The sequence below is a fragment of the Podarcis liolepis genome (assembly GCF_965112155.1).
Source record: "Podarcis liolepis genome assembly, chromosome: 1".
Classification (NCBI taxonomy): Eukaryota; Metazoa; Chordata; class Lepidosauria; order Squamata; family Lacertidae; genus Podarcis; species Podarcis liolepis.
The window spans coordinates 67511721-67537158 of NC_139554.1; the positions used below are offsets into that span (position 1 = coordinate 67511721).

Genomic DNA, 25438 nt, shown 5'->3' on the forward strand with positions numbered 1-25438 from the left:
GGATGGTGGTTTCTAAACATGTTCTTTGGCTTGTGTGCTCTGTGGACTTACTAGGAAGGCAGATCTGAAGTGCAAACATTACCTGAACAATAACTAACTAACTAACTAATAACCCCACAAGGTTCGTGTATGTAGCCCACATCGATTTTGTATAGCTATCACACCGAAATCTAGCAAGGGTCTAAATAGATTCAGGATCTGATCTGCTGAATGATCAGCTTGAGTTGGAGCCAATTCAAAAGCTTGGATCTGAGCCCTGGGAGACCAATACAAGAGGGTTCTTTAAAGTTTGCCAACTGCCTACCATGTGAATTTACTTGGTTGTGTCAGTTTTTTTCATGTCAATGGCCAAGAAGTGCAATTGTGATACTATAACGCACCATGTGATCAAGATGATCTAAGTGTTAATCAGCTTACGAATGTGTTACAGCTCCAGAATACTTTATCCATAAGCACCATCCTCATTCTATGCGGAGGAATAGCCAGCACCATTCCCATTGCTAGAAGCATAACATTTTCCCTAAGCATAACATCCACAAGTCCTATGTACAGAGAACATCTCCAGCTCAGAATAAGGGAGGCAGCTTTTAAGTTAGCATAACTATTTACCATACTTTTCTGTGTATAAGACTAGGGTGTTTTTTTTACTAAAAAAGAATGTTAAAGGGGGGTAATCTTATACATCGGGGCAATCAACCCCCATTTTCTTAATTTTGAGTCCCCCCAAATAGGGGGTGTTTTATACACAGGGGCTTGTTATACAGTGGTACCCCGAGTTACAAACGCCTCAGGTTACAAATGCTTCAGGTTACAAACTCCGCTAATCTGGAAGAGTTACCTCGAGCTGAGAACTTTGCCCCAGGATGAGAACGGAAATCGTGTGCCGGCGGCACAGCAGCAGCAGCAAGAGGCCCCATTAGCAAAAGCACGCCTCTAGTTAAGAACAGTTTCAGGTTAAGAACGAACCTCCAGAACGAATTAAGTTCATAACTAGAGGTACCACTGTACACGGAAAAATACAGTATGTCCCAGCAAATAGCCTGACACACGTACATAGGTTTCTGTCAAATTTTAAACGTTTTTCAAGCTAGCTCATTTTGGTGCAGTGTAAAATTTCAGAGTGCTCACTAGGGCTACTAATTTTGTTTAACCATCAGCACTCTATGAAAGTCTTGAGTCCCAAAGCAGTTTGCTAACCAGTGCATGGGTTGTTCAGTGAAATATATATCAAAGCCATCTAGGTCTGTGGAATACCCAGTTATCTGGATTGTGGCCTTCACATCACTGTAGAGGTATACATACCTTTGAAAGCAATACATAAAAAACCTTTAAAAGCCATTTCCACATGTAATTCAGAGGGTCTACTCAATGTTAGTTGGATACTACCTGCAATTGAACTTTTATTGACTTATAATGAACACAAGTTGTTAACTATTCAAGGCAGCATGAAAGCAACAATCTGTTACAATATCCCAGTATTATTACATAATTTTACCCTAACATGCAGTTATCAGACAGTGACTTGGACATTACCAATAATATCAGATTTTCTAGTGTCTAAAGTGACTCCATATGCATTTCACCCTAACAGAGCTACTCATTTTGGCCCTTTGGTCATTCCACCCCAATACAGTGGTACCTCGGGTTAAGAACTTAATTTGTTCTGGAGGTCCGTTCTTAACGTGAAACTGTTCTTAACTTGGGGTACCACCTTAGCTAATGGGGCCTCCTGCTGTCACCGCGCCGCCGCTGCACGATTTCTGTTCTCATCCTGAAGCAAAGTTCTTAATCCGAGTTACTATTTCTGCGTTAGCAGAGTCTGTAACCTGAAGCGTCTGTAACCCGAGGTACCACTGTACGGGAAATGCAAAATTGATGGGGTTTTTCCTCCCACATCTTGCAATTACCATAACTACCTGTAGGCAGCCTTCCCTGTCTGCGCTGCCTATGATCATTCTAGCCATTTCCTATGCATGCAGACACTCTGAAGCTTAAATGGAACTCCACTGCCCAGAAGAACTGTTCTTGTACAAACCCAGGAAAAGTTTCCTCAAAACTACTGACTAGAAATGGGTGTGAATTATCTCCTTATACTCAAACAACTGTGTGGATATGACATGTGTGAAGTATCCAAAGAGCTCCAACTACCAGTTTTCATTTTAAGTATTTCAGGCTTTGGGTTCTAGGCATGTTGCTCATAACAGCTGTTTACTCATGAGAAAGAACTCACCCCCATTTTCAAAGAAGAATTTTACAATTATTATTTACTTACCTGCCTCCGTAGTGAAGGACCAGGAGCATTTTCTTCAAATTTGGCTAAGAGCTGAGTTGCCATAGACTTCACTTTGTTTTGATTCATTCCTTCTTTCAAGTCCCCCAGCTGGTTACCAGAATTCGTACCTCGGTTCAAAGAACTTGAAGACTGCAATGGAACAATTGAAGGAAAATGTATATACTCCACTTCAGAGAGAAGGTTAGGGACAGTCTAATATGGCATCTTGACCAGTACACAGGCCACAGAAGTGTCACTGAATGCATGAAAAGTAAAACGAACTTTAAAATTTAAATAGGATCTTCAATATTATATTTGAAATGGGGAGACCCAATAGATTTTAAATTCAGATAAAATGAATGTGGGCCCTATGACTGTGTTCAAATCCTTACTCAGCCATGACCCTCACTGGGTGACCTAGGGCCAGTCGCTGCCTCTCAGCTTAACCTACCTCACAGGGTTGCTGTAGGGATTAAATGAGGAGAGGGAGAACCATGTATGCCAACTTGAGCTCTTTGGATAAAAAGGTGAGATAGAAATGCCATTAATCAATCACTCAATCAATCAATCAATCAATCAATCAATCAATCAATGGCATGCATTGAGACACACATGCAAGTAATGGAAGAAAACAGAAAGCCTATGAAAAATGGAAGGTTGCTTTACTTTCCCCATGTTCAGCCTATAAAGTCTGTGGAAACATACTTTCTCTCTCTCTCTCTCTCTCTCTCTATATATATATATTCGTTCATAAGTCAGGCTTCAAAAGAAGGTAGACTGGGGATAATAAGGTGCTAGGCATGGCATCTGGTCCCATCTCCCACTTTAAAATGTGGGGCCTAGCATGGTTGGTTGGTTTTTACTTTTGATGAAGGTAACTTCACACCCACACCCACACCCTTGTCTGTGTATGGATCAGAACTTTTCTGCCATGTTTATAATCTATAATGTAGATTCTATTTTTAGAGAATAGTGGAGAGAAATTAAAGCAATGACTGTCAGACATTGCGTCTGTGGGTCAACATCTTCAACAGAAGCCAGGTTGCAAATCCAGCTGCAGCTTCTTATACCAAAATCATTTAAACAAACAGAAGTCAATTTAATATGGATGCCCGCAAATATGAAAGGAAATATGAAAGGAAGACCTTCTTTTTTTCTCTTTTTTTTACAATTGTTATACATTAAAGACTTAAGGATAATAGATCAGGACACTTGATTTGCCTAAAACTGTTAATCAGTTAAAACCATATACCAGCAGCAAATTTAACCATGACAATTAGTACTAACCTCTTCAAAATTAATGAGACTTTTACGTCGCCTTTTACTGGTTTCATTTTCTTCTGCCTAAAAACAATTGGAGGAAGCAAAACATATTCACAATGGCATACACACTCAGAATCTATCAACTTAATAGAGAACGGCAGCTAAAATGAAGACATCCCACAAAACTAAATTCACTGGTCAGTGACAAAATGAATGGGTTGATCAGACCGAGGAATTGAGGTTAGGCACTAGCTTTAATTTAATTACTAAATAAGCTTGTAAATGTTTCCACTGACATATGCCTACAGAACTCATTCCAGGCCACTTTCAGTCATCATAAAAATTAGCTGAGGCTTGTTCTGCTATTTCCATAAGCATCTCCCTATCCTCAGCAAAATGTTATCTAGGAGAAACCAAGCTAGACTTGATGAGGCAGCGATGCTTATTATACGTTGCTTATTCCTGTCTCCCCATTCACATAAAAAGTGGGGTGGATGGGGTCAGATCCGAATCCTCCCCGTCCCTTGCCTAACTATTCTGTCAGCACAGGCACTTTCCCCCCAGCCGGCTTAAATACCTAAAGTAAACTGAACTGATAACAGTTGCCTGAAGCCATGGGAAGGCCAGATATTGCAAATGCTTTCATCCATGTGCCCCTTTTAGTATACATGAATGGCGAGACATTAAAACAAACATGGATGCCCAGTCACATTTAATTTTGCCCAAACATATTTGCTCCTTGTGAAACAGGCCTCATTAATAGCTTTAGGCTATCAACTTCCAGAATGGCTACCTAGGGCCAGCACAGCAGCCATAAAAAAATTTATCAATGAAAATTAGATCATCATTTTCAGGTATCATGAAAGTCAAATTTGAGCAACAGCACATTCCATCGGGGACAGCTGGAATCTGAGATTTCTCAAGTAGCATTAGGCATGTGTGCAACAAATTCATTGAACTGGTCCTTCAATTCCTCCTTGTACCTTTAACATAGGCTGATCCTATATACTTGGTGCCTCATTATGAATTAATGCCAAGATAACTCTTATTCATAAACTAATTTTAAACCATTTGCATTCTAGTCTTCAGCAGATTTTAGCTTTGCAAACACCTGGAAAGGATGGTTTTGTTGGGCAAACAAGGTCACCAACTGAACTGCCTAAGTCAATATTTCAGTATGGATTCCCAAAAACCAAGGCCAGCACTAGCCACTATACCAGTCTGATGAACTAAGAACTTGGCATTCAGTTTGCTGACAATGGCTAGATATGCCTTCAAGAAGCTTATGGTATCACAGCAATCCTGCAAGTGTTTCTGTACCACTGAAATAAATGGGGGCATGTGCTGTATTCAGGGTTGCAGCTCAAATGTGCAAAGTGGTTTGCAGTCATTATGTGATCAGCTCCATAAGGCCCTGAAATCACATAACTCCCATAACAATTCCCATTTTACAAATGGAGGAAATAAAAGCTGGGAGAAATACTTTGTCCGAGGCTCGTCCGTGGATTAAAGGCTACGCCAGAGGCCTCAGACACATTAGTTCAGACCAAAGCCAAGAGTTCTTTCAAACGAGTCAGAATTACATAACAAATGCTTTCATAATAACCAACGCTTATAGAAGTCTAGACTCCTCAGCTTTCTAATGCTACAAAGCATCTGAGTGTGTTGCTTTAGGCAGGACTTCGGAGGCAAAATGTACTGTGGCAGTGAAGCACATATAACTTTTAAGCTCATCATTCAGTTGTGGTAACTGAGCTCAGAGGATTAGAACTCTAGTGCTGCCTGATTCAGGCCCTGCGTGGATCTACAGATTTAATTCTCAGACATGAGAAATTATCTGCTATACGAACTGGTGAGCAAAACGTTACAGCACCCAACAAACATGTTATAGGCTCTGGCTTGACTGGTATTGTGTTTCAATTTTTCTTTTCTTAAAGCACACCAAACATTTTTGCTGGAAAAAAATATGTAACGTGTCTGTGTTCCTGCAAATGTCAAGACCAACCACAGGCTGCAGCCTTGTAATCTGCACTGCTGGCATTGAGCAGGGGCGGAGGGAGAGAGCAAGATCAAAGAAACAAGGGCTTCCTTTTTACATTTCCACTGCTTATAATAAATCATGGTGTAAGGAATCAAGAATGATCTCAACCCTAACTTTTGGGCTGATCCCAAAGAAAGAGAAACGGATGACAGTATGTTAAGTACTACGTCTTCCAAGTACCGGCTCTCACTAACAAAGCATCGTGTTCGGTGTAAGCATTAGTCAGCCTAACAAGACTAAACACTGCGGTGGCACAATTTGTTCTGCCGGAGTTCGTATGTTCCCTCTCACGGGACAATAGAACACATCTTATCTGGAGTCTTGAACAGGAGTCTTTGGTGAATGGATTTCTGTCTCTCCTTACTGCTGAATATGACTGACATAGGAATTAGAAAATTCAGATCTTTATGCAGTACAGAAAAGATCTGCTGCTAACAAATGAATAAAAACAAAGAGATAAGCTGCAGGTGGAACATGTAGAAACATTTCCCCCTACATATCACAAATGCTGTAAAAGTGTGCCATTAGTTGAATAACTTCTCCCCACAGATGCCAGTCTACATTTTTAACAAGCGGTGCTTGTGATAGCCATTTCAATAACAATGGTTAATTGAAAATCGGTGATACTGACAAAATTAAACAATTACTAGGTAGTATTCCAGATGATATGCTTCGTTTGAACTATTCTACAGTCATGCTTTTTATCAACTTATTGACAGTGGGTGCTATTCAACTAAGTCATCCTCAGAATAAGGTAAAGGTAAAGGAATCCTGGACAGCTAAGTCCAGTCAAAGGCGACTATGGGGTGCAGCGCTCATCTTGCTTCAGGCCAAGGGAGCCAGCATTTGTCTGCAGACAGCTTTCCGGGTCATGTGGCCAACATGACTAAACGCAATGGAACAGTGACGGAAGCCAGAGCGCAAGGAAACACCATTTACCTTCCCACTGCAGTGGTACCTATTTATCTACTCACACTAGTATGCTTTCGAACTGCTAGGTTGGCAGAAGCTGGGACAGAACAACGGGAGTTCATCCCGTTGTGGGGATTCAAACGGCCGACCTTCTGATCGGCAAGCTCCAGGTGCTCAGTGGTTTAGGCCACAGCACCAAATCCATGGGTTTAAGTTGCTACTCTGAGTACGACTTAGGCCCCCTTAACACCATACATTCAAAGCACGACAATACCACTTTTAGCAGTCATGGCTCTCCCCCCCCCCCCAAAGAATTCTAGGAGCTGTAGTTTGTTAAGGTTGTTGAGAGTTGTTAGGAGACCCCTAGTACCTGCCCAGGCCTATAATTCCTGGAGTGATTTAACAATAAATCTCTTCCTAGGTAACTATAAGAATTGTAGCTCTGTGCATCCCTAAACTACAGCAACCAGAATTATTTGGTGGAAACCATGGCTGTTTAAAAAGCAGTATCAGAGTGCTTTAAAGGCATTGTGCAAAGGTGGGCATAGTTAGACACCACCCCATGCCATTATTTTTTCTTTCTACTTAATGCCCCTGAGATTGCAGAGGTCTAAAAAAGACTTCCTTAAAAATGAAGGTTCTCATTTTCCTAGAACCATATTAGATTTTGTTGGGATCAAAATGATTATTGGTAGATACATGGATTAGGATACAAAGTGCTCTCTAATCCAGCAAAAGCTCTTGTTGTTGAAGGAAAGGGGATATCTTCACCAATTCTCCTTACCCCCTACAAGCTCCATCCATTTCTAATACACAACCCACCAAATAATATTTTCAGGGGGTGCAACTGGCTGTAGGGGGGAAAGAAACTGACAAAACCCACCTCCAAACTTTCCATTAGTGGGATTGTTTTGTGAGTAAGCATTCTACCCAAAGGATTTCTGGATCCAACAACCCTTAGGTGATAAAGTTAGATTTAAATTGTAAGGCTCTGAGAAGGATTTTGCTTAATTCTAATCTTTTACATGAAATTAGTTCTGTTGGGCCCTCTTAATTAATAAATACAATATTATTTACATTTTTATTGTCCAGTTAAGAACAAGAAAACTGGGGGGGGTAATGAATATGGGTTAAATATGAATTTTTAATTCAGGTTATTATTAATGTCCAGCACTAATATAAACAGGACAGAAGTGTGCAGTGTTGTAACGACTGAATTGTCCATGAACAAAAAAGTTGTTAAGTGACACCTTGAAAAATACCATATCAGTTTTTTAGCAAAACAATCTGCTGGAAGTTTGCTTTACGAGGGTGTGGTATTCTTTCTCTCCTGGAAAATTTGATTTTTGTCAGTTAGGCTTCTGTTGAGTAAATGTGCCAGCTCTGTTTGCATGGCTGAGCGAAGAAATGCTGTTTCCTAAAAAGGGCATGAGGTAACTGCTTGGTAGCTAAGTGCTCATATGATTTGAGGATGTTATTTATAGAATGGGCAACATAAGAATGATCTTATACTTAGTTCTGAGTAAATTCTTCCTAGAACAATTTAGTGTGTTTCAAAAGACCCAGCTGAGGTAATTTTAAATGCAGACAAGGATTTTATAAGTTGGCAAAATAATATTTCCTAACCTTTTCATGCTTCATCCATGACCCTCTTAAAACAACAGAGACATTTTACCCATTTCTCTTCCAGCATTAAGGTGAAGTCTCAGTTTTGCATTCTGAGATTGCCACGAAAACAGAAAATAATAAAATTCTAACCCCCAAAAAGTGGAAATTAAAGCAAAGGAAAGTGTGCATTTGATTTGACACAATCAAAAATAATACCCTCACACGAAGACGAAAACAAATTTACTGAATCAGAACATTTTGTTGCATGCTGAAGAAACTTCACATTTGGAATATAAACAATGAAGTTTATCTTACTTGGCCCAGTAAATAACCAAGATAATCTCACCTAACTAGATGGACAAATGATGTGGCTCAATATAAGGAAGCTCTCTGTGGCCTCACAGTCCAATGGGGCAATGTGTGGGGTTAAGTACCAACAGAAAACCAAAGAGGAACTCTGCTGCTACAGAAGCTTTTAGCAAAGGCCACTTCGGCAAAGACATAGCCAGTAACGACTGCCCCTAATAAGTAAGATCTCACCACCCACCCCCAATTCACCACCCACAAATGCTGCAGTGAATTTCTAGAGGAAAGTATTCTGCAAACAAGCCTGGGAACTGCTTTGCTGGATCAAACCAAAGGCCAGCTGAGTACTGTACTGTACATAATGTCTCTGAATACAAAATTCTGTTTTGGCTATCATAACTAATATCTCTTTGATGAACACAAGCATCTATTAATTTGGTTTATAATTGCTTTTTTTAAAAGGACAGAGCTACTGAAGTTATAGGATGCTTACTTTAGGTATTCTCTTCCTTGGAAAAGTTAAATTCATGTAGTTATTGAAGTTGGATGATTTTGCTGAACAAAGATCCTTTCTTTCTCCATTTCGCTTATCCGTAGCACCTGTTCAAACATGGATAAATAAATAAATAAATATAAAGTATGCTGTCCAGCAACTGGAACATTCTTATTAGGCTAAGGAAATACTCCTCTTAATAAAGCATGTTTTGAAATTTAACCCTGAAATGCAAAAAGCTCTATTTTACTCAACTGTGTTTTAAAATAACATTACTGTCTGAGCCAAATAGCACAATCTTATTCCTATTTATCAAATTTTTAATATCACTATATTCAATGGGTCTTATTCAAGCTAAGTGTGCCTGAGATTGCACTCATTTGCCTATAAGCCAATTTAAGATTTCCCCATTGTATCTTCTTCACTAGCAAGTATCACTGAAATTTGTATTACCTGGCCTGTAAATAGAAGTTTCAGCAGCTTGTAATCTAAGAGATCAAATACTGTTGCCCTAGCTCTTCTCTAGTTCAGATGTTAATCAATATGGAAGATGTCTTCCAGCCTACCACTCCCATCACCACTTCCCTTCCCTTAACTGGTGGAATGGAGGAAGATCTTTCTAATCCTGGTGGCTGTGGACCATGTGGAAGATTGACTGGAATATGTCTCTCTCTTTTTGGTATGGTACTGACAGATACCACTGTACTGAGAAACCTCATGTCTCAGCACCCCTGGTGCCTGGTACATAAGTCAGATTTGTTAACTTGTTAGGATGGAGTGAACGAGTGCAAAACCAACAACTTTGTGTGAAACATTACAGCGACACTAAGTACAGATGAATGGCAATGACCATGTCATCCAGCTCTAGATAAAATGTTTAAGGCAGCATAAGCCATTCACAATATTAGACATCACACCCCCATTTCTTTTTAAAGCCTGGGATAACTACAGAACACAGCTATTACAGTTGGACATTCCAGAGCAAGTTATATTGGAGCTGCAAGGCAAACTTTGGCTCGGCTTCAGGGTCAATCAGGCAAGCTGTAAAACAGTGAAAGGCTGGCTTCTCTTAAGACTTAAGAGCAACCTAGATTGACTTACCCACAGCTCTCAGAGGTGTCCCCCTAAATAGCTCATAGAATTTCGAGAGGTACATGACCATACTGAGTTTATCAGGCTCTCCAGAAGCCACCATCTCTTTCCCCGTAGTGACGGGGGGAATTCCAAACTCTCGCTCAGCAATGTCAAACGCCAGCTGGTTGTTTCCAACGGCATCTTCTTCATTCAGGGAGTCAAAGTCACTTGGGGATTCAAAAAGAGGGGCACATCAGTCTGCAGAAGTGTTGATATTTTAGTTCCCCTGCCCTGCCCTTCAATCATATCTTCTATTTCGGAAACATTTTATAAGTAACCATTTCAGAAGTCTGCTGCAATCCTCCATGGAGAAATTTTGTTTAGGAAAATTGGCACCCCCACCAAACAACACATGAAAGTAACCAAGCTCTTCGATTTAGTTAAATCTAAATACTTCCATTCGGTTGAAAAAGTTGCCTCCTTGAGCAAAACTGAACATGTGTGGTCTAGGAATCAGCCAAGTGCTACCCTTGGTGGAAATCACACTTCAGCCTTCAACTCACTGGGTGGGCCTTGAAAGGTGGCCATCTCATCTTCAATCCTCACTTATGCAAAAGAAACAACCTTGAATTGTGGCTTAGTCCCATCCACAATAGGCATTCAAATCAGGATCATACCACTTTAAACAACCATGCCTTCTCCCAAAGACTCCTGCGAACTACAGCTTGTAAAGGGTGCTGAGAGCTGCTAGGAGAAACCGATTATCCTCACAGCGCTACAATTTCCAGAGCCCCTGGGAAGAGGGATTGCCTGTTAAACCAACTCTGGAAACTGTAGTGCTGTGAGCGGAACAGGGGTCACCTCTCTGCTGACAACGACAACCAATTCACAATTCAAAAAACCTATATGAAACAACATGTGCCAAACTCTAATATGTTGAAACTCCTATCACAGGAATTGAGGTGAGGGATACCTGCAAGTATTTCTGTCCCTGGTACAAGCATGGCAAATACTAGCAGGGAAGGTTGATGCTTGCAACATGGCAACAGCATGTCTGGACACAATGCTCTGCCCCTCCCCCCAAAAAATCTGATGAACTTTTTCAGTCATATTTTTTGGGGGGGGTGGGGGCGGGGAAGGCTATATTCTTCCTTTCAAAAGAATACCAATCCCTGTTCCCACCGGCATAGACCCTGAAAAGGTGCTATCTTGTGATGCCGCATCCTTCCACACAGGTATGGAATCAGAAATGGTCCTGAAGCACACTAGGAGTGCATGTTTGCCACAGTGGTGCAAAGTCTTTAAAAGGCAGCCAGGGTTGGAGCATCCACTACTGTCAAATCAAAGTGTAAATCTTCCGCCCCTAAAGATTTTTAACCATTTCTCCAGCTCACTTCCCAAAACTGCAGCAAATATTTCTCCACTTTTACAGCCAGAGAATTAAGCTCTGAAAACAAGGAAATGCCATTGGCTGAGCTCTATTACACATGGATGAATTCCCCTCACCTTTCAAAGGATTTAGTCATTATACTTATGATTTCCTTTCAGGAAAGGGACACAGCTGGTGATATTCAACATGTAACTTGATAAATCAATAAACCATGCCAGATTGAAGAAGATCCCTAAGAGGTGAACCTGATATTTGAGAGAGGATGCAATGCTATCCAAAAGCAGATGAGTTCCACATCCCTGGTTGCTTAAACCACCAATCAACAGTCCTCCTCTCTTATCTGGATTCACCTTCAGTATACTAAGACCCATCCATCTCACTATGGATAATTCAGAGTCAGACATCCTCATCTAACCTTTAACCACATTAGATGAAAAAGGCAGAGTGAGACTTCAGAAGCATGCTCATGCTACCTAAATCCCAACTTCCAGAAAACCTCTCCTAGCGGTTTAATGTTGATGTTAAATAGTATGGTGGGTAGAACAGAACTTTGCAGAGCACCATAACAAATGCAATGGATTTATGAAGAAGAAAACTCCATCCCACTTTCAACTCCTCAAACAGAAATGGAAATCCTTGAGCACAGCATCTCCCACGTTCAACAGGACAGGCCACCCAAAAAGTATACCATGGTCCATGAGATAGGCAATGAGAAGTCCAGATCTCAACAAATGTCATCAACCAAGGCAGTTCCAGTTCGCAAGCCAAGCCAAATAATGACTGAAATGGGTCTAGGTAATCTCTGTCATCCAGGAATAATTACATGCTTGAGCACCTTAACCTGAACAGGTTGCAGACAGACAGATCAATTCATGTCAAAGGAGGCTTCCCCCTTCACCACTTCCACTTCGCTACTGCCCCCTTCAAGGCAACTAGCAGCACCATACCTTATCTCCTAAAGAGATGCATTTACCATTTGCTGGTTCCAACCATTCCCTCTCACACTGGTGATAAAAGCCATGGGAAATGGTAAGCCAGACCTTTCTAAGTGCCTTGTCAGCACTATAAGAAAGCAAGAACAGAAAGGGATTCAACAAACTGTCAGAAGGCCCTCAGAATTAAGGAGTATTCCTATCAAGTCCAAGAGCAGAGCAATTTAGAAAGCCCCTGGCTGCTCCTGCCCCAAGCAACAGCAACAATAAAGACAAGAGGGGGAGGGGGACAACAGTGGAGCACAAGCCCTCCTCCAGTTAGTTCTCAGGTGTTTGTGGCTACTTACTGAAGCAGCCATTTTAACTCTAAGGTGTACTTTCATATGAGTCAGACAAAAAAACAACAACACAAAACCACCTCCATCCAATCATGTACAGCAGGCATGGCCAAACTTTTGGGACTACAATTCCCATCATCCCTGACCACTAGTCCTGTTAGCTAGGGATGATGGGAGTTGTAGTCCCAAAACAGCTGGAGGGCCAAGTTTGGCCATGCCTGATGTACAGTGTTTAAATCTGCTAGTAAGGACTATTTCTCTAGTAGTGGCATGACCAGATATTTGTGACACTGTCTGCACCTCAAAACAAATCCATGGAGAGGAACCCTGACTTCTTTTCCACTGCCCCCTAATCTGGGCAGAAGGTTACTTAGGCAGATCACATTCTTTGGCTTGGGTAACAATACAAAACAGAGCCTGAGGCTTAACATACACATTCTAAAGCATCCTTTGTTCAGGCTATCCAAAAAAATCCCCATATGGCACTAACTGCGTGGTTTCTGCATCACTCCCAACTTGGGAGCTGATCCAGTCACGGCAGGAATACAAAGACAGCTTCCAGAAAGGGTTTAAAATCCAAGGTTCTACATTTGTAACAATGCTTCCAAGTCCCTGGCAAATTTACCTTGCCAAATCATCAGTAGAAGAATGAACACTCATTCTTGAAGGGCCTGGTGAAGGTGAAGGTGTAGCACACTACTCTGTGCGTAACTGGCAAGGAAACACCCATAGAACCAACTGTCGGATGTCTCCCCAGGATTCAGATCCTTAACATCATAACAAGTCATATCAAGTTGGTCATCCAACACCAATTCAAGAATTGGTAGTGTATATTTCCTGAATGTTTTGTGTTGCAGTAAGCCCTTTTGGCACAGACCTAGTTAAGCTATGGATTCTTTTTTTCCACAAATATCATCTTCCCATGTATATTTGCAAAGCATTATAGCAGTTTCTTGCTTTAAAAAAAAAGCAATTCCGACTCTGACAAAAGTAAGCAAAAACGATACAGTTAAAATCTCAAGTAGTAGTTCTTGGAAACTGTATACCTTGCATTTTTACTTTTTTTAGTACTGAGCCAAAGACATTCACAAAGGAAAAAATGAGCAAATACATGCTTAGTTGCAAAAAAAAGATGTTAAAAAGGGAAACAAACTCTCCTCACTGTTTTGATTGGCTTTACCCAAGTCTATACTTTTGTAGGTGGCAGAACATGCAATTAGCTAGCATTACACATATAAAAGACATAAGAACTTACATGAGGTCAGGTCTGAAGCGATGCATAATTGCACATAAGGCAAGGCCACTCCTCCATGAAGTAGTGAGGTCCATGACACTAACATTCCTGTATCCTTCTGTTTGTTTTTGACACCAGGTTAAAAGCTTGTTTGGCCTTATATCAGATTCTGAAATAGCAGATTTTAAAAAATAAATGTATAGTCACTTGTCCAAAGCTACAAATCTCCCCTCCCCTCACCATTTATAGGATGTAAAAAAGCATAATAACAAAACATGCATTTCATACCATGTCTTGAAAGTCCAATTGATCTTCTAATGGAGTCTGCTCTTTCTAGAGGGAATGGCTGAAGCTCATTTGTAATGTAAAGATGCTTCACCTAAGAAAAGACACACCCCATAAAATACAATACTTGCTATAACAACCCTGAATTCTCAATCTGCTAATTATTCAGACTCAAAATAGGCCTGTCATGCCAACGTTTTCCCATCAAGTAACATGAAAGGTTATCAAAATTTCTGACTCAAACCTGGAATATAAACCAGGAGCACCATGATTTATAAAGTTTGATGTGATCATCCTAATTGGGTCTGTATCTCCAAATCTCTCAAATGTTTCGCTTATACAAACATTACTTTATCTAGGGAATTGGAGGTTGAGTGACTTGACCTTTCTACAAAAGTCAGTCATTCACAGAGCATAGGTAAGCATTCACACTACTTTCTAGAGCTTGTGGGTTGTATTCAATGTTAGTCATATTCAGAGTAAACCCTCTGAAATTAGCAGATGTAACTAAGCTTCATTAATTTTAATTGGCCTGCTCTTGAGTAGAACTTAGCTGGAGACAGGCGCTTCTCATGTACCCCAGCTTACCTGATGAGGTCGAACACAACTTGAGTTCAAGTTTGGATAACGTGTTGCAGGATCAATGGTGTACTGGTCAAAGTTCTTAGTGATATTTTCAGGTGTTGTCTGAGGTAAGAGCCTATAAATGCTTTCTCTGGAAGGCAAAAAGAAAAGGTTGCAAGTGTGTGCTTTCTATCTTACAGTGTTTTCTTTACCTTGTGTGCTCCCTGTCTATATTTAGAATGTCGAACACAATACTTGAACACATTGTCTAAACATGATAAACGACTGGGGTGGGAACAACTGAGACAGACGTTAAGTATGTCTTCCTCAAGCAGGAAAATAGCTAGGAAGAAATAAGATTACATCACCCAAGATCATATGGCTTTGATTTTTCCCCCTTCACACAAAGAAGCAGCTCCTTCAACCACAAAACAGCATCGGGTATAGATTCACCCAATCATTATTAGTCAGTGAGGATTCCAAGTACGAACATCCACAAACATGCTTTCTCAGCCCTTATATGCCCTTTCTCTAAGTCCAGACTCTTGCCTTCATTACCCAACACACAAAATGCCATCCTCTAATAAATACTCAGCGGCTCTTTGATTCTTACTTACTTATTTAGTATTCTGCCCTTCATCCAAAGACCTCAGGGCTCTTCACAACAGAAAAACACAAAGCCTGCTGAAGACATTCTTCTTTAGACATGTCTACCCAGATGTTCCTAATGTTTGTGAGAGTTTTTATTTGCCTTAGTCTGGTCTATTTTGGTTCTGACTTTCTGTGTGTTTTAAATTATGGTTATAATTTTTTAAATAACAATTTTACTGTTTCACTTTTTTGTGTGAGGCCATTCTACAATGGAGGCCGTTCTACAATGAAGCAGTACATAAATTTAAATAAATAAAAAAAATGGATCAACCCAGGCCCCAGGAAAATCAAAGCTTGCTTGGTTTCACTGTAATACATGGGAAGAACAAACAAGAGATGCCAACCTTTCTGCAAGGATATCAAGTGGATGCTTTCCTTGGGCCCAACTTTTCACCATCCACGCTGTGTCAAACGCAGCCAGGAACCCTCTTGCACAACCAGTGCCCATGGGCCAGAACGGCTGTGAAATAACATCAACATATTAGATGAAATCTAACATCATGATCATTCTGAAATGACCACACAGCTATTACTGTGCTCTTCAGAATGGTAGAAAACTGCTCTTAGATACTTCAAATCAGCAACTCCACCATATTGGCATAGAACATTTAATCAATATGTCCCCTAATGTGGTGACTGGTTAAAGTATCCACTTACAAGACACATATGATATGTCATCCTGCCAAATGGAAAAGACAAAAGCCCATAGAATGCAGTGGAGTTAGTAAAAAACTATAGATCCACAGGGACTATATCCATTTGCTGGGAGAATGTAAGGGATTCCACCGACATGAGCTAACATGTCTAAATCAAACCTATTGTTTTTCATTGTAGCCTGAACAGGCAAAATTAAAATCCTACTTCTATTCTCTTGGGAACAATGGACCCTCTCCAATGTTGCAGCTCTGCTGGCAAAACAAACTTCCATGTGCATGATGGAGCCTCCTTCTCCTCTCTTTTCCCCTCCAGCTCCCCACCCCACTCCCCCAATCAATCAGCTCTGGAGAGCTGGGGGAACATCCAGAGCAGATTTGGGGGCACATGGAGATAAGGAGAGGAAACTGAAGCCCCACTGGGTCAGCAGAACTATGTGGGTGGAGCACTGGATACAACCCAATGAAGATCTTTGTGTTCCATATTATTTAAAATTAACAAACTCACTATGATCTGGTGCAAGCCATGGTATTTACATAAGATCCTGGAACTCCAGCTTGTAAATAAAAAATAAGTTTCAAGCTCTCATGGCTGCACAACTTTGAATATGTAATTGCCAAAATCTCCAAGGTGTTCCATGGTATCAAAGAAGCCCCCTGCCTAAACTTTTTTTTAAAAAAGGGTGACAACGACACACTACCTCTAGTAAACTGTCTCCAACAAGAGCAACCAACAGCTGGTGTCTGTGTCTCTCTCGTATTAATGCAGCATTTTCAGAGGCATACATGGAAGTAAAATCAAACATGGCTACATCTGGTTGACCGTAGTGATTAATTGCAAAATCCAAGGCAGGCAGTTGGTAATCAGTTGCAAAATCGGCAGCTTCTCTTGCATAGGACAGCAGATTGTCTTGGTCTACATTTTCCCCACAGAGTAGCATTTCAGTATCAATATAATCCTACATTGGAAGACAAAACTATATCATTAGAGATCTTTGGATGTTCGCACAACTGCTACACAAAAAAGGTTATGATATTCCACATGGGAAGAACTGAAGGTTCGATAAGATTCAGGTTATATTCTGACTTCTTTCTTTTAAAAATGTATTGATGTATTTATCTTATGTTACTCAGTATATTTAAGTCAAGTTTAGAGACTATGATCTGGCTTTCACGCAATACTAGATTAAACCAGGGATCCTTTTGCTGTCATGCTACCTAGGGATAAAACATGGTTGGGCTTAGTTATGTCTGAACCTGACCCTATCTTGTGTCTCATGCCAAATGAACCATGAGCCTGAAGCCAAGGTTTGATCTTGGCTTACCACTCATGATTTGTCTGGGAAAAGCAGAATACAAGGCTTGGATTGGATGTAATGCTAAGCCAAGCCATGGTTTAACCCTGTGGAGCTCAGCAGCAGCAGAACGGGGGGAGGAGTGCTGTGGTCATAACCACCCCCCTGGAAACCTGCAGTTTGTTTATTCACACTAAATCCAGGTGAAGGGGTTGAAGGTAAGATCAGATTCACCCATCAGCTGATGAGAGAATGGAAGTGTGCTTTCGAATGATCTCTCCTCTAATAAAATAATAATAATAATAATAATAATAATAATAATAATAATAATAATAATAATAATAATAATTAATTATTTATACCCCGCCCATCTGGCTGGGCCTCCCCAGCCACTCTGGGCGGCTTCCAAAAGAATATTAAAATACTATAATACATCAAACATTAAAAGCTTCCCGAAACAGGGCTGCCTTCAGGTGTCTATGCTCCTCCTTCAAATCATTGTGGTTTGAAGGAGGAAATTCAGGGTACCCAATAGAGTGCTGCAATCCACCCATCAGCTGATGGACTGGTGGGAACTCACCTTGCTGGATCCAAGGAACAACTGGGAGCTTTGAGCTTGTTTTTTTGAAGTCCTACCCCTACACACTCACATACAGTGTCAGGATAGGGCAGGTGGGTGGGGCTTCCTGAAAATGGCCTGGTGGACCACATTTGGTCTGCAGGATGTAAGTTCAACACTCCTGGGGTAATACAAAGTGTGAGTGATACGTATATATTTAAAGGTTTATTTGATTGGGATTATTACATGGTTTATCGGGTTGGACACTAGCCAAGTGCATGCTCCCTCCTCACCTCTCCTCTTGTGCCCCTGGGGTAAGTGAAGCTACCTTTCTTAAACCACAGCTTCCTGTGACATCTGAAGAAGGAAACTGTGGTTTATAGGATCCCTCCAAACTAGCATATGATAGAAAGGACTTAACCCACATTTGAATACCTACATCAATTATGACGCCCTTCTCCAGAAGGCTCTGCTTTTTTGCAGTCATCACAAAATAGTGGGTGCTATCTTTATAGTAAACAATATTCTCCAGGTCAATTCCTAGGGAAGAAAGATATTTCACACACAAAGCACCAGAAACACAATACATTCAACAAATGACAGTTTAAACCATAATTAAAATCAGCAGTGGTTAAGAGCTTGTGAACAAATGTCATGCTATTACAAACGTACAATCTGCACAAGCATATCAGCTTGCCAGAGGAAACAATTCTCTTTCCTCTCCTCATGCTCTGCTGTGTGTGGGGTGTGTGTGTGTTCTCCTGATCCCTTTGGAGCCAATTTTGTGGGAGTGCAGAAAGAGGAGACGAGGAAAAGCCCCACTGTGCAAGCCCTTGCACATTGCTTCTGCTCACAATATTTGTTAGGTGACTCCCAACTTATACGACTCCCACCTTATACATTCTCTTAGAAAACAGTAATTACAAAGCCATAGAAAGCTCCCTAGGAAGGGAGTTCTCAATATGTGGAGCCACCACCAAAAAGGCTCTGCCCCTGGCATCTGTTGATCCAACAGATCTTAATTGCATACCAAACAGAAGGTTCTCAGGTGCCAATTCTGAATTTCAGGCAGGCTTATAGCTGTGCAAATTTCTCCTTTAGCTACTCGACATTTGGCACAAACTTGTTCCCTTATCTTAGTAGCACAGAACAGTTGTAATGATTTGTTTACTTGAAAACTCCAATGCAGCTGGATCACAGCCAAATTGTATCCATCTCATGTTTATTTCAAAGTATACTGCGAATTAGCTCCTGTGCAGCTAATCAGCATGGTTTTCCAGTTGTGTATTTTAATAGCTTTTATAAAGGTCATCAAAACAATGGTCTACACTTCTACTTAGCTCTAACTAGTTTGAATTTGCTCACATCTACTAGGCTCCTAATTTAATAAATGTCTACAGTGATGCCAAAAATGAGTATGAGTAACTGAGATATATTTACAACAGCAGCCGCAGCAACAACAAGAGACTTCCTCTTGGTTCCTAAACTGCATTTTCACAGGAAGTTGATACTGCGAAGGTACATTGGGCGGAAAGATGGCCAGACCCAGTTCAAAACCGGTTAGTCATGGATCATGTTTCTTCAATTTTCAGAGTTAACAGAGTCAAGCAGCATATAGCTAATCATATAGCAAGAAAACAACAACAAGCCATAAAGCATTGGCTAAATTCCATGTGCACCACACAGGCCTTAGGTACTCGGGGGGGGGGGGATCTGTGCTATTGAAAGTATTTGTGTACACTTTAAGAAACTTTTTTACAAAACTTCATGTAAGAGACGCAACTGGGGAAGGATAAGGATAAATATACCTGATTTCAGTAGTCTGAAATCAAGTAATCGCCATCACTCAATTCAGTAACTGGTACAGAACTGCTAGTGAGTTAGGTTCACTTATTATTCTTTATTTTCCTTTGCCATGGAGGGGAAAAAAGATCAGATAACCCACCTGTGTCTTCTTTCAGATCTTGGAAGAATTTTTGATTGAAGATGAAAGCAACACCACTGATCTCCTCCACCTTAGCTTCTGCTGTTGTATTTCTGTTTATAAAGTTGGCAGTGATTGCAATCGCCAGCTTTCCACGAAATTCCTTCCTCCTAAAGCCTAGTACAGAAAAGCAACCGAACCATCATTCGTCTGCTGCTCATCTCTGACCAAAGTATTTTCATAAGTTTAAGATGTAAAGCAAAAAGCATCCTCTCTCACAGTGCATTTTTTAAATTAGCCATTTGTTCAACTGTTAGCTAATAACTGTAAAAAGACAAACTTCTGGCAGTAGCTGGTTGATGGTTCTCAGTCCAAGATTATGTCTTTCTGGTACCTGTCTGGAAGAAAGCTCATCCCCCACCACAAATATTGTTTTTGAGGATCGTAAATTAACATCAACTCCTACGGTGTTGCTACTGTGCGCACTTTCCTCATTCAATTATCCCAGCCAAATTCTGATTCATTGTATAATAATACCCTGCTTCAACTGTTTCAAGTTCCTCCTTTCTGCTTCCCTATTACCTGTTTATTAGTTGAAACCACACCTGCTACAAAGTAGTTGCCTTATCACCCAAGGCAGATTCCTCATGTTAGTCATCTTGCCAAACCTCAATTCCTCTCCTTTTCCACCGCAGGCATATTTTCATCTTTCAAAGCCTTTGTAAACGTTGTACTTACAACCCACTTAACAGCCAGGATGGGGATCCTGTGGCCCTCGAGACATTGCTTGACTACAATTCCCATCATTCCATTGGTCATGGTGGCTGGGAGTGATGGGAACTGGAGTCCAACAACACCTGCAGGTCCTCAGGTTCCCCTTTCCTGCTTAACACTTTGTGCTTCCATTTCTGCCCATTTTCTTCCATCCTCCGCCTTGAAATCAGCCCTGTCTATCTTCCTTTGCTTTGCATAACCCCATGCAGCATGGGTGCTGATGGGAGGTTTTCCCCCTTAAAAGTAAGAGCCACATGGAGAGTGATCTTCATGCGGGGAGACAGGGAATAAACCTCTTCTCCATGTTGCAGTCCTAATGTCCACATTCACTGTTAATATTAAAAACCACTGATGCTGTGGACTAGATATGCAATGTAATGTGCATTGGTACCCATAAAGGGAGTCATGTTTCCCATGACACAGGGACCCAAACTTCTCATGATGTTCACCTGAATGATTCTTCCCCCTGTCCCAAGTGTTTTTGTTTTTGGAATGAAGAACAACAACTCAACAGAGTTGCCTGACTCCCTTACTGGTTGCCCACACAAAATGCCCCCCATCTGGTTTCTCACCAGTGGGGAGGGAAGTTACATGGAATACAACTGAGCCTCATGAGTCACTTGGGCTTAAGAACCCCTCAACAGGTTCAGTGCACCAATGTTTCCTAAGTGTATAAAGGGCAGAGAGGAGATACACTTGTGTTCACAAAATGAAACAGGCATGCACCAGGGTCCTACAATTCCCCATGCCATCTACTTCCATTGCCTTTGGTGTTTCACTGGCATTTGCTACAGAAAATTGTTCCTCCTGATTCTTATCTTTTGACCCACTAAGTTCTCAACCCTACTGCTCAGTATAAGTATCAATGTTCCTCCTTAGTTGGGATGCACATGTAGCTGTATTGTGCCTGAGTGCATACCATCTCCAAGCAGGAGAATCATTCGGTTAACTGCAAACATGCAGTCTAGTATTACTTGATAAGGCAAAATTTTAAAAAATCACCTAATTAATTCCAATGGGAGTACACACTTAACTAGGTTGGTTCATGTGATATGGCTAGCAAGAACTGCTCAACTAATGTCTCATTGAGAGAAGCCGACTCAGAGGGTTGGAATTTTCCCTAATTATTATTTTGCAGCTATTGCAACAGAATATTCCTTTCCTTCAGCTGTTTCTTCTTCCTCAAATCCTTGCCCTAAGTGACTGTTCTTAAAATCCTATCTTCCTAATTATTCCTTCAGACATCTTCATCAGATCCCCAGCAGGCACTGTAGGTGATGATTATTTTGAATACACATGGCCTACAACACAAAATGTAGGCCACTGTTGACTTGCTTGTGCCGTTCCTGATAAAACCATGAAACCTTTCTGTCAGGTATTATTCCACAATGTAAAAAAATAAATAAATAAAAATCCACAAGCACAATGTGATACACAGCTGTTAATGTATTTTACTATGAATTGTATCTTAACTTGGTTTTTAATGACACATTTTATAAACATTGTTAGCTGCTCTGGTTCTGTTTGAAGGCAACTGGAATAAAAGCAGCATATAAGACAATAAAATGACTTTTAAAAGCAAGAATGTAACTCTTCTGTAAAAAACTAAAAAGCAGTAATTTAAAACCAGTCATTATCCCACTCTACTGCCATTCCTGTAGTAAGAAAACAAGTAGGCATTTTGCTACAACTTTTACAACATACCTTCCAAGCTGTTTCTGCGGCCGTCGGCACCAATAACAACATCAAATTCATATTCTGACAAAGGATGATCCATTGGGAGAAATTCAGCACGCCAACCTATTTCTGAAAGGAGTAAGTCAGTCAGCCACACTAGTGGTCAAACAGTAGGTAATTCAAACTGCATTGTCAACACCTGTGGGCTTCATGTATCAGCTCCAAGCAACACGAGAGAAGTCCATGTAAAGACCAGCCCTACCATGAGATAAACTGAGAAATTTACCTCAGGTAGCGAGAGGGCAGCATATTTAAACCCCAGCTCACATCCCTATTGTCACTGCCTGTTGCTCTGAGGAAAGGGGCCCTTCCACAGAGGTTAGGTGGTCCATGGAAGCGAAACTTTTTTTCTTAAGTTAAAAGTTGCTAAAATAAAATTAGGCTTTCAACTAATTTTGAAGGAGAATTTCTAGCCATGGAAGCAAAACCAAGGCAGTGCAATCACCCTTTTGCCCAGAAAGCCTTGCTCCAGGCATCCTTGAACTTATTGGAGAAAACATTCAAACTCCATCCAAGCAAAGTGAACTGAAGTTTATTTGGCACAAGGTATAGCCAAAATGCCAATAGAAAGAGACCAAACAGATTTCAATTAAATGTGCTCACTCACACCAAGCAGAATACCCAATTCCTTAAGGTTTAAACTGATCGCCTTATTTCTGTGCAATACGTTTTTCTTAACGAAAGTCATGCCGTACTTTGATTTTCTTGATCTTCAGGAGGTTCCAAAACTTTCACAAATTCTAAATTCACGTGGATTTCGACTCCCAACATAAGTGCAACCTTGAAGAGGATGAGCTGAAGCTGCCTAATACCTGCAAAAGAGAAACAATATGGTTATTTTAGGATGTGCATTAGTCAACATTTGAACGTATGTTTCATTGCAGTGGTAGATATACTTGTTGAGAGCCAGTGTGGTGTAGTGGTTAAGAGCGGTGGTCTCATAATCTGGGGAACCGGGTTCGCGTCTCTGGTCCTCCACGTGCAGCTGCTGGGTGACCTTGGGCTAGTCACACTTCTCTGAAGTCTCTCAGTCCCACTCACCTCACAGAGTGTTTGTTGTGGGGGAGGAGGGAAAGGAGAATGTTAGCCGCTTTGAGACTCCTTAAAGGGAGTGAAAGGCGGCATATCAAATCCAAACTCTTCTTCTTCTTTCCTAATACAGTGAAAGCCTTCAGAAGGAAAAGCACTCCAATGTTGCTATTTTCAGTTTAGCCAACTGATTTGCTAATTCATGGTTTTCTTTCTCTTTTTTTAAGTATCCTGGATAACTTTACCAGCAGTGTAAAAGGATACAAGGAATCCCTTATATACAAATCTAAGCAACTGCAATACACAGAGAGAAAGAGATTTAACTAGACTAATTATATGTTTTTTTAAAAATTAATTGGGTGGTACCTTAATCCATGCTGATCACAACTCACTAGCTCTCTCAGCTTATTTCAGTGTCTGTGTGTGTCTGTGTGTGTGTGTGTGTGTGTGCGCGCGCGCTTATTAAATAGAAAAAAGGTAGCTAACTTTTTTCAGTCCAACAGCCACAAACCAGCAGTCGCCACGGCAAAAGTGAGCATGAACACTCCACACCAACTCTCTCTCACATACAGCTATCTGATTTATCCATTTTTTTTGTGAGCTGCCTTGAGCTGAGGTTCTTGAGGAAAGATGGGATATAAATAAATAATAAAACATAAATTTGAAAAATGAGGGCTGTCAACTTAACCTTCTTGAAAATTTGAAGAAATGTGTTGGCATTCAATTTATACAATACTTGCTAAAAATATGGGTAGGGGACACCTGCTAAAAGGAGTGGGATGCCATGTTCCGTTCTCTATATACTGAAACATTTCTTTCATCTTCTTCCAAAAATACCCGGCATGGGCTGTTTCCTACAGTGGATACAGGCTTCATCGGTTAAATCTGTTGTGATATACTGGTATACCATATCAGGAGAAGAGCTACAACCCTGCACAAGCTCAAATGAATTCAACAGAAGGTGTCTGCACACAGCTGTGTAGTGACCTACAGCCAATATTCCTGCCGTGTAGCTAGAGAAGTATTCACACTGAACTTTCGTGCAATATCCATTCTTAGTTAATGATACTTACTAATGTGATCAATGGATCCTCCACAGAACTTTCCATAGAATTTCTTTGCTCCTAGGCTTCGAAGATCATGAATAGTAAAAGGCCAGAGGTGAAGCACATTGTTTCTTGAAAAAGTGTCTCGTTTCTCCACGACGACGACTTTGGCTCCTAGAAAGGCAAGTTCTATGGCAGTCCGCAAACCACAGGGTCCACCTCCAACAATCAAACACTGCAGGGGGAAACAGAGAAGCTTAATATATTAAGATATGCAAAAATATTTTATAGATGTTTTGATATGATTTTATTTCATGATGCTCCACAATCAGGAGATGATTTTGAGAAATCTTCTCATACATTCAGTCCAAAACAAACTTAATCAGAAACTGGTCAATCAATTCAGAGTTGTGTTCTCGGACTCAGCCTTTCCACTGAGTTCCATGATGAAAGAAAAGTGGGATAGAAATGTCCCAAACAAATAAAAACAAGACAAAGGGTCAAAATATTCTTACACTGGTTAACTAGTCCATTTAAGGATGATGGTTCTCCTGTAACCTTCCTTGGGACCTTAAGGAGAAGGGCAGGGCAAGGAATCTTACACATATAATTAAAATGCAAAGCAGGCTTGGCTTAATTCTAGAGAACTTTCTAGGCTCTCCTTTTCAGAGCAAGGGTGTCAGCTTCTATCGTAAGAAAAGGTAGCAAACGACTCAATTATTCGGATGGACAAGACTGAGTCCAGGATGCTATCAAGACTGGGAAAAGCAGGACAGTTGGCAGGAGTTTAGGAAGTTTTTGCAGTAAACTTTTTCTGATTAACATGAGAACTCCGAGTTAATGCATTTGCAGCTTAACAGTGGTACACAGTATTTCGTTGTACTCAACAAATGCATACCATAAATGGTTTCATCCACTTTGAGTCCCCAAGCAAACAAAGATCTATGTATATAAACAATGGCAGTTACCAAAAGCGACACATTCAAACATAGGCCTTCCAGTGAATAATGTCTTCATCCCTCCAGACAAGAGGAAAAGCCCCACCTATTTGCTCCAAA

General features: G+C 40.7%; 1 protein-coding gene across 23 annotated transcripts in view; it reads right to left on the minus strand.

Moving 5' to 3' along the window:
- MICAL2 (microtubule associated monooxygenase, calponin and LIM domain containing 2) overlaps positions 1–25438 on the minus strand; it is a 185209-nt gene that overhangs the window by 72750 nt on the left and 87021 nt on the right. For 22 of the 23 annotated variants that reach the window (XR_014519398.1, XR_014519399.1, XR_014519400.1 and 19 more), the window contains exons 3-16: positions 24408–24615; positions 23001–23117; positions 22273–22374; positions 19816–19971; positions 18310–18410; positions 16718–16975; positions 15708–15823; positions 14737–14863; positions 14152–14242; positions 13885–14032; positions 9997–10196; positions 8896–9002; positions 3560–3616; positions 2273–2422 (exon numbers count right to left, since the gene is read on the minus strand). Coding sequence is in view for 16 of the 23 variants with exons in the window: in XM_083476265.1 (XP_083332391.1) it covers positions 2273–2422; positions 3560–3616; positions 8896–9002; positions 9997–10196; positions 13885–14032; positions 14152–14242; positions 14737–14863; positions 15708–15823; positions 16718–16975; positions 18310–18410; positions 19816–19971; positions 22273–22374; positions 23001–23117; positions 24408–24615 (1938 nt within the window). In the remaining 7 variants the exon portion in view is untranslated. Of the gene's footprint in view, positions 1–2272; positions 2423–3559; positions 3617–8895; positions 9003–9996; positions 10197–13884; positions 14033–14151; positions 14243–14736; positions 14864–15707; positions 15824–16717; positions 16976–18309; positions 18411–19815; positions 21357–21542; positions 22375–23000; positions 23118–24407; positions 24616–25438 lie in introns of those variants that run through there. The other variant, XR_014519404.1, reaches the window with a different exon arrangement.